General features: G+C 33.0%; 1 protein-coding gene across 2 annotated transcripts; it reads right to left on the bottom strand.

The window, feature by feature from the left end:
- Positions 1-3,944: 3,944 nt before the first annotated feature.
- Positions 3,945-6,105, bottom strand: LOC149575625 (cytochrome P450 71AU50-like). Of its 2 annotated transcripts, none has more exons than XM_089815389.1 (3): positions 5,555-6,105; positions 4,977-5,355; positions 3,945-4,740 (listed from the first exon to the last, which is right to left on the bottom strand). In XM_089815389.1, exons 1-3 carry the CDS (start codon positions 6,070-6,072, stop codon positions 4,123-4,125), a joined length of 1,515 nt encoding a protein of 504 aa, XP_089671515.1. In that variant the 5' UTR covers positions 6,073-6,105; the 3' UTR covers positions 3,945-4,122. The 2 variants fall into 2 exon arrangements, with proteins under 2 accessions (XP_089671515.1, XP_089671516.1); XM_089815390.1 differs by having other exon boundaries at positions 4,977-5,304.
- Positions 6,106-9,728: the final 3,623 nt, after the last annotated feature.

The raw sequence follows: 9,728 nt of genomic DNA, 5'->3' as shown, positions 1-9,728 counted from the left end.
GATCCCATGGATACACATATGTAGGTAACCTGGTAGGCAGAGTATCCATCCAGTGTGTAGATTCCTTGGATAGTTAGTTAGCACTTAACTATTTTAAGACATTATATGTAACAAGTAAAAAATAGTTTGATAAAAAACCTTGACAAATTCACTATTTCCTTTTAGATACATTCTAATCCACCATGAACCAACAAGAAGTTAACTTTGAATAACTTAAGAAATAGTACCACCAAAAAATGAGTGGCCCATACAGTTTTCAAACATAATTTCTTACTACATGATGTGCATTTAAGGTAAAAATGAAGTACATTATTGCTATTAATCACACAACCTTCTAATTATTTTCAAAATGGTGAGCCCAGAAATATTGTTTGGCCAATTTACAAATAGAAATCTATTTTGAAATATAGTTTTTATATTTCTCTGAATTCATTCCAGTATGTCCATAGTTTTTATTTTCACTACCGTGGTCATGATCATATTATCTTCTTTCCTTCATTTTTTCGATACCCTCTCAAATGATTCATTGTCTGAATCTCTTTTCTTAGGGACTTTAGTCACATATTTTATGCCTTTATCACTATGATTCATTGTCCTAGTTGCTGATTATCTAGGTTGATTACAAATTCTTATAGAAATGTCATTAGATTAGGCATGATAAAACGAACAACTAGCTTTTCCTAGCTAACAGAACTTTCTTATTATTGTCTTTCTCATGCTTTTTACCTATCACTATCAACATCTCTACCCCAATTACTTCTTTCTCCCATTGTCTCAACCCTTCTATGCTTTGTATCTTTTACAAAGGTATTCATGTGATGCTTATCAGTTCTACGATTAGAAAAATTCTTTTCCATATCTCTGTTCTTGTATTTTCCCTCTGCATCATACATAACATCATTGTGTTTGGTGTCTCCATAAATCTCATTCCTCTGATTAGAACCTTTTGTAGAATTTCTATTATATTTCTATGAATTCATTCTAGTATGTCCATAGCTTTTATTTTCACTATCGTGGTCATGATCACATCTTCTCATTTTCTCCCTATTTTCTAATACCCTCTCAAATGATTCATTATCTAAATCTCTTTTCTCAGGGACTTTAGTCATAGATTTTATGCCTTGGTCACTGTGATTCATTAGTCTAGTTTATGATTAGAGAGGTTTATTATGAATTCCTATAGAATTGTCATTAGATTAGGTACAATAAAATGAACAATCAGCTGCTCCCAGTTAGTAGGATCAATCCAATAACTTTAAATTTTGCAATCATAATAGAAAAAAAAGGAATGTGTGATGTTGTAGAGAGTTCTTTCCTAACAAATCTATTTCTAAAATTCAACTTTGGTTATGAAAATTATTAGAAGACTGCAATGCTCTTATCCCTATAATTAGTTTTCCTGTTATTTTTATCTTTTGAGAGAGATCGAATGATTTTCGTTTGATAGTCACAAGAATCCATCTCTATTGTGACAAATAGGTTTGATGGCTAGTCATTAGGCCCACAACATAGCTGTTGCATAGACATTGCATGTGCGATGACATCTCCAACATAAAGTCATCATAGTTGTGACGGTATATTGACCTATTTGGCATTAATTCATGAAAGCTTTATGCATCACAATTTTAATGGAAGCCCTTGTCATTGCAATTTGTGACGACAAAATTCTAACGCCCTTTCGATGGGAGATCATCTCAATTGCAATGGCCTACCATCACAATTTGAACCCAAAAGTAGTATTGCCAATCCAACATAAGATTTTAGAGGAAAACAAGGGACCACACCCAGATTGGGGCAAGTCTATTCAATTTCGAAGCTGGGTCAAAACCTGGATGCCATTTAATAATAACCAAACAATACTTCCCATAGTACCAAGTTCTCAAGAGGACCGTAGCCAAATTGACCTTAGCTATAAATTTGAAAAAGGATAACTGACTAGGCATAGTCGTAACACTAACACAACCCTTCAATCTCCATTTCTATAGAACCCACTTCCGAACCATCTCAATAGAAGGCTTGAAGGCAATAAAAAGTCCCACTAAGTAGAGCTATAGGGACAATGAAATGTTTTCCACAATACTGTCAACGAGGAATATTTTCATCCCATCCACATTGAGAAAAATCTTAGGATCCTCTAAAGGGTGAAGGGGAGTGGATTTTCCAATTAGAACCCCTTTACAATCACCCGCCTTGAAAAAAGTCACATGTTCTTTCCCACTACAATTAAAGTCCTTTCCCAAGAATGAAAAATTATCCTTAATAATAATCTCCAGTGGGGTCATTTTTCACATAGTCAACCCTCTAGAGGGAAGTGAGACTTTCTCCACCTCATATTGAGGCCCCGACGAAGACTTTATCATAAGCTACATATCTGGGTAGACTAGTGGCTTGGGGTTAGATTATGGCCCATCCTTACAGGCTATGCACATAAAAATTTCAAACCCAATGTGGAGAGGGAAAGCTGTAGAGCTAAACTTTTCAAATAAAGTATTGGAAAATATAATGTATCTTTTAGACTAATTATATATGATTTTAATCTATAACAAGTTTTTAATTGTCAATTGAAAACATTTTAGAAATTCATCACCATATAACCAAGGTTTATTTTTACTCTTAATCATTTCACTATATAGTACTTGTGTTTCCAAATATATTATAAGCCTAAAATCAAAGAAAAATTGAAGCTTTAAGTTTCAGATTTAATAGAATGGTGACCTCTATAAAATGTGTACAAATTCTATAAAGAAATAGGTATGAATCTCTAAATGTATTATAGTTCTTTTTAGATCACATACTCATTTATAAATAGGCATCCATTTCTATTATAAATATTATATAGTATAATTTATTTATTTCTTTTTTTTATCCTCGATATTACAAAAAGTGGCTAAAGGCTAAATTTTTAATGTATATTTATATTTGATTTTATAATAATTATAGAAAACCATTTTTTAGAGATTTCTATTAATAAAGAATTGAAAAAATTATCAAGGCCTAATTCATTTTCCAAGACAATCTAAAAATTATGGGATGAAATAAGTCAACAAGAAAATGGAAGCTTATGACAACTAAATTAATTGAAAAGTATTGATTAAAAGATGAAAAATAACAAAGAGATAGAAGATCTATGAGTAAACCAAACAAAAATGACAAGCAATGGACATTATCTATTTTTCCTTAAGATTTAGTTTTATTGTCGACATATCAATACGTAGATGCACAAAACTTTTGAAAAGTGTATTATTGGACATTTTGGGAAGCAAGATGCTGAAAACAAAAGAAACTTAAAATAGTTTCTTTCAAAGATTAGATCCTTTTGATAAAACACGAATAGTAATCATGACAACCCATCTAGAAAGACAATGACATGGAGGTGAAGAAATGAAGTGATGCCTCTCAATCTAGTAGATTATATATGTGTTTATGTTCTTTCAAACAAATAATTAAAATATATAAATTTTACAAAAAGTGTCCATATAAATTGAACCTTACAAATAAATCTTTCTAATAGATGTAAAAAAAAATAAATAAATAGATAAAATAATTATAAATTTATTTATTTTAAAATTAGACATATGTAGTTGTTGATCCTATATTTTGATATCTTTGTATAAATTCTAATTATACTTTTCTATTTTTTTTTTATTTAGAAGAAAATCATTTTTAATAGAAATGTAAAAACAAATAACCATATGACTTTTACAAAAAAATTACATATATATATATATATAATAATTATATTGTAAACAAGAAGTGTTCAATAACTTTAAATAAATGAAATTATTTTAAATAAATGTTATAAATTAAGAAGAAATTTATAATTATTTATAACATTTTTCTCATATAATTCCTTTTATATATAAATTTCTTATATTAAGAGGTATAAGGTCCTCCACACAAGAGACAAATGAATAGTTTTGTATCTTATAATGTACATCTACTCATATTCATAATAGCTATAAAAATATCTATAATATAAGGATGAAGAATATGTCGAGGACATGTACATAGTGGCATCTCTAGTAATACCACTTAGAAGTCCAATTTAGGATAAGTCTACATCAAAGAGTTCATATTGAGAAGTTTCTTCCTCTATGCGTAATTTTAATAAGAGAAGTAATATCATATTTTTTTGCATGGGGTGGGAATAGCAAATAGATTTTGTGTTCTTGGTGTGGACAACCCAAACTGCTCTGTCATATCTAAATCATTTGGGTACATTCCATCTGGAAGTCTCCAATGGAAGCAGTGTAATAGATTGGCCAATGCAAGCTCCACAACAGTAAACCCTAGAAGTTGTCCAGGGCATCCCCTCCTCCCTGATCCAAATGGTAGAACCTCAAAATGTTGTCCTTTGACGTCTATGGGGTTTCCAACAAATCTCTCTGGCTTGAACGTGTCCGGCTCCTTCCATATTGTAGGATCTCTTGCAATGGCCCAAATATTCACTATAACACGACACTTACTTGGAATATCATAACCAAGAATAATGCAGTCATCCATGCATTCATGTGGAATAAGAAGAGGCACTGGCGGATGGAGTCTCAATGTTTCCTTTACCACAGCCATCAAGTACTCTAGTTGTGGAAGATCTGACTCCTTTACATATGTGCGTTGAGGTCCGACCACCCTATCTAACTCTTCTTGTACTTTGATTGCAATTGAAGGGTTCAATAATATTTCAGACATTGCCCATTCCAATGCAACTGTTGAAGTATCACTTCCAGCAACCAAAACATCCTATGAATATAAGATTAAATTAGAAATCCATAACAAATGTTCATATATACAAATTACTATCATATAGAATTCCAAAAATCAAATAATGTCCGCACTAGGATGGCTTAAACATCACACACTAAGCTTCATTCAAACATTAAAAGTGTTAAATAGTCAAAGTTGACTTGTATTTTCCAAGCTTAATTTTCTTCTTAGTGTGTGATGTTTAAGGGTGGTCGTCTGCACTATCAACTTACAAAGATGACAGCCTTGACAGTTTCTCGTGTAACTTTCATCTCGTCCCCATCACCAAGGTGCGTGAGGGCAAGCAATTCATGGACGAAATCAGAATGAAAATCATCATCATCTCCATGCAAGCCATCCAACTCATGCTCACGTAGAACCTTCTCAATAAATGCATCGAAAGTCTTGTGCGCCTCCCTCTGCCGACGAACAAGGCCTTGCAAGTCCATCCATTGCAGCCAAGGAATAAAATCTCCCACATTGAAAGCCCCACTCAGGAAGAAAACTTCCTGAATCATGTCCTTGAAACCTCTGTTATCAATCTCCTTTTCCTCATACTTCCTTCCAAATGCCATGCGACAGTTCATATTGTTCGTAAGCGTCCCAACAAGTCTATTAAGAAAACCCTTAAACATCACATACTAAGAGAAAAATTGAAGTTCAAAAAACTGAAGTTTATTTTAACTATCTAATACTTCTAGCATAAGAATCAAATGATGTTAAAGGTTTGACATACCTACTAACATTAACGGTCGTCAATATTAACTTAGAAATCAAGCCTTAATGTGAGATGTTTAAACATCGAACCTACCTACTAACATTAACAGCAGTGGATCCAGAGTTGCGAAAGAGTTCGTCAACCATGGCAAACGTCTCGCTTTCTCTGACGTGCCTGAATGATTCAATCCGGCGGGGGCTGAGCAGGCGAGTGGTGAAGATCTTACGCAGCTGCCGCCAATATGAGCCGTACGATGAGAATGCAACGCCCTTGGAGCCGTACACCACCTCGTACCCGAAGCTCATCGGCGGCCTCCCGGCAAAACTTAGGTCATGGGCTTTCAGAAACTGCCTTGCCGCTTCTGGGGACGAAGCCACAACGGTTGGCACTGAGCCAAGCTGCAACGTCATTATTTCCCCATACTTTTGCGAAAGCGCTCGCAGGCTTCGATGGGGGAGGTTTCCTAGCATGTGTAGGTTTCCTATCACTGGTAACCCCCTTTGCCCTGGTGGTAGATTGAGGATCTTGCTTTGTTTCTTCAATGCCCATGAGCATAAGAATAATATTAAGGCTGCTAAGCTCATGACGCTTACTATCAAGCTCTCCTCCATATTGGTTTCTATCTAGGTGACTATTTTGTGCTTGATTTCATTCTAGCAAAGATGGGTATTTATTGAGGGAAGGAGATTTGTATCGTTGATTGTGCTTGATCTAGTCAAGCTAGCAAAGTAGGATATTTATTGAGGAAAGGAGGTTTCTATTGGAGTCTAGTAGGATATTTATTTGATGGTTTAGGTGTCCATGATATTGACTAGAGCTCTTTCTTGCCTTCTTCAATGTCTATGAGCATAAGAATAATATTAAGGCTGCTATGCTCATGACGCTTACTATCAAACTCTCCTCCATATTGGTTTCTATCTAGGTGACTATATTGTGCTTGATTTCATTCTAGCAAAGATGGGTATTTATTGAGGGAAGGAGATTTGTATCGTTGATTGTGCTTGATCTAGTCAAAGCTAGCAAAGTAGGATATTTATTGAGGAGAGGAGGTTTCTATCGTGGAGTCTAGCAAAGTAGGATATTTATTTGATGGTTTAGGTGTCCATGATATTGACTAGAGCTCTTTCTTGCCTTCTTCAATGCCCATGAGCATAAGAATAATATTAAGGCTGCTACGCTCATGACGCTTACTATCAAACTCTCCTCCATATTGGTTTCTATCTAGGTGACTATATTGTGCTTGATTTCATTCTAGCAAAGATGGGTATTTATTGAGGGAAGGAGATTTGTATCATTGATTGTGCTTGATCTAGTCAAAGCTAGCAAAGTAGGATATTTATTGAGGAGAGGAGGTTTCTATCGTGGAGTCTAGCAAAGTAGGATATTTATTTGATGGTTTAGGTGTCCATGATATTGACTAGAGCTCTTTCTTGCCTTCTAAGGTAGGGTAATGAGAATTGACATTAGGTTCAAGGTAGTGGAGAATTTGTAGGAAAGTTGTGTCAGCTTATCTTGTTTTATGAATTGATTGGTGTTAATCTTTACTTGTTGGGAAGGGTTTGTCAATCAGATTTTGTTCATAAAGGTGGCATTGATTAATGCTACTTCATACTTATCACTTGTTTGTCTTTACTTATTGGGAGGGTTTGTCGATCAAATTTTGTTCATAAAAGTGACATTGATAAATGCTACCCCATAATTATCACTTTACAATGTCGGAGTCACACACTCATCTTTCCTGAACTCTTTAAGAACCTTCCAACTTCATGTAAACCAAGGGCCCATTAAGAAATGTATATTTTATTAAGTGATAATTTATTTGAAAACACATTAACCAGGAGATGAGCATCTAGTCTTGTACTATGCCAACTTGTTCACAGGCACGTGAATACAAGATGTAGACTAAAGATTTGACATTAAACACTAGTTGAAGATTTTATTTTCTAATTTAAGGCCGTTGCTTTCCACGATTGTATTGTTGCAGTGTTTTGATTTATTGTAATGTTTTCTTATCATGACTTTTTGCTTTATAAATTCTTTAATCAGGTGGGCTTTTTTGTTTTTGAAAACTTATAAGGGGTTAATGAAGACGCGGTCATGTCAAAGGCCTTGCTGAAATCTACTAGTTGCAGAAAATGACCTATATGATATCAGCTAATTGATTATTCTCTTCGTATTTTCTATTGTATAGAATCTGCCAGGAGACATATCACTTCAGAACTATATATACTATCTGATTGTTAGTGCACGATTGATAATTTTCCTGTGCAAAAATAGTAACCTATCAATTTTTTATGTAAAAAGAACGGACTAGTAATAACTTTTGTCTGATTTCTATATAGGTGTTCTTGATATTATAACTATAACTGAGATTCATCAATCTATCTAACAAACTAATGAGCAAAAAAATTCTGGTATTTGTACACAAACATGTCAATAGAAATCATCGCGAACACCCATACTCATTTACTTTTTTTTCATTTTTAAGTTTTCTTGGTTGTTGATTAAAGTACTATAATCGCTGTAGGGGAGTCTTAGTGGCAGGTATTGAATGACTCGCACTCTACGAATTCTACAAAGAGCTCCGTAAATGAAGGAAAGTTGAAAGCCTATTAACTTTAAACTCTTCACTCACCTAACTTATAAGTACATGAAATCAGCCTAAACAACTACTGAATCATTTCCCTATATACTGTTTAATTGATTAAATAACTACTGAATCATTTCCCTCTATAATATCTAATTGATTGTACTCTGTATTTTCTATTGTATAGAATCTGCCAGCAGATACAGATGTATCACTTCAGAACTATAGTGCCAAGAGTGAAAATCTTCCTTTGTAAAAATACTAGTAACCTATCAATTTCTTTTGTAGCAATCAAGAACGGACTAGTAATAACTTTTGTCTGATTTTTATATAGTTGTTGTTGATATTAAAACTATAACAGAGATTCCTCAATTTATCCTATAAACAAACGAGTAATGTAAATTGGTTGAGTAAAACTAATTGAGCCAGTTGAGAAGGTTTGCTTGGTAGAACAAAACATATCGAAGAGCCTGTAAGATAAAATTTTTTTTTAATGAATATCAGTTTTCTAAAGTTATATATTATCGATAGGCCATTTTAAAATAGGCTTCTGATCTACCCAGGAGCGAAAACAGAATTATTTACTGGCTGAAGTTTCAAAACGTTACATGCAACTACACAATAATTGAAGTATCTTAATAGAAAATATTTCAACGCAGTTACAATGAGAGTGGTAGGAATCAGCTGCTTTGAAAGCATCACATCTACTCTGGTTGAAGGCGTCATATTGCAATCTCTACAATAAATGCAAAGATTGTCGAACTACCCAAAATTGTTATCATGTGGAACGTGTTTTCTTATGGAGTGAATGGGCTGATTTTTTCAACCTACGTTTGAGAGTGAAGGCGTAGAAGACCATTTGTTTTCATCCTAAATACTTTGTTATTTTGAAAGCATTCACCAATCACAATATTCTATTATTGTCATATTAAAAATATCACAATTTAATTAAATTTTGTGCAATAAAATTTTATTTATTTCAAATGTCACAATATTCTATTATTGTCATATTAAAAAATCATAATTTAATTTGTTAAATTTTGTGCAATAACATTTTATTTATTTCAAATGTGATTAGTTGACATGAAATAGTATTATAGGAATGCTTGTCTAGGAGCATCCTCCATATTGTAGTGTTTTCGTCTACATTTTAGTGCTATTAATTGTAATAGAAGCCAAAATTAATTGACCTTTTTACGAGAAGAATGTGAATAGCCTTTTTATGAGAAGAATGTGAATTTAGTGACTATATCATTTATAATGATTAAATTCTATGATTTTAATTTTTTCTCTAATTTTTTATTTATTCAAGGAAATATTTAGAAGTTAAAAACTTGTTCAATAAATAGATAAAATAAGTATTTTTAATTTTAAGTGACTTAGTAAAATGAATTCTCTTTCAAATAATTAAAATATATTCTTGAATTTTATATAATGTAAATGTTTAATATCTTTTTTTTTTGTATTATATATAAGGAGATAAAAAAAGAAGAAGGATACAATAGTATCAATTAAGAGTACAAAAAAAGAGGGCTAGCCTCACCGCGAACTCAAAGTAAAGTGCATATAGACAAAGTTTAGAGAAACAAAGACACTAATGTAAAACATCATGATAGGTATCCACCCAAGCAATCCAACCCAATGGGCCCTCCATTCAAACAATATATTTTCGCTCGTGGA

This window comes from Cupressus sempervirens, chromosome 2, assembly GCF_028749045.1.
Source record: "Cupressus sempervirens isolate cs-2001-9-10 chromosome 2, ASM2874904v1, whole genome shotgun sequence".
NCBI lineage: Eukaryota > Viridiplantae > Streptophyta > Pinopsida > Cupressales > Cupressaceae > Cupressus > Cupressus sempervirens.
This window is presented reverse-complemented; position numbering and strand designations above follow the sequence as displayed.

Excerpts from the sequence above, each read along its gene's own strand:
- LOC149575625 (XM_089815389.1), bottom strand. The coding sequence starts at position 6,072 with ATGGAGGAGAGCTTGATAGTAAGCGTCATGAGCTTAGCAGCCTTAATA. Across the intron at positions 5,356-5,554 it reads ACTGCTGTTAATGTTAGTAG|ACTTGTTGGGACGCTTACGA; the intron begins GTAGGTTCGATG and ends TTTTCTTAATAG. Across the intron at positions 4,741-4,976 it reads CTGTCAAGGCTGTCATCTTT|GATGTTTTGGTTGCTGGAAG; the intron begins GTAAGTTGATAG and ends TTATATTCATAG.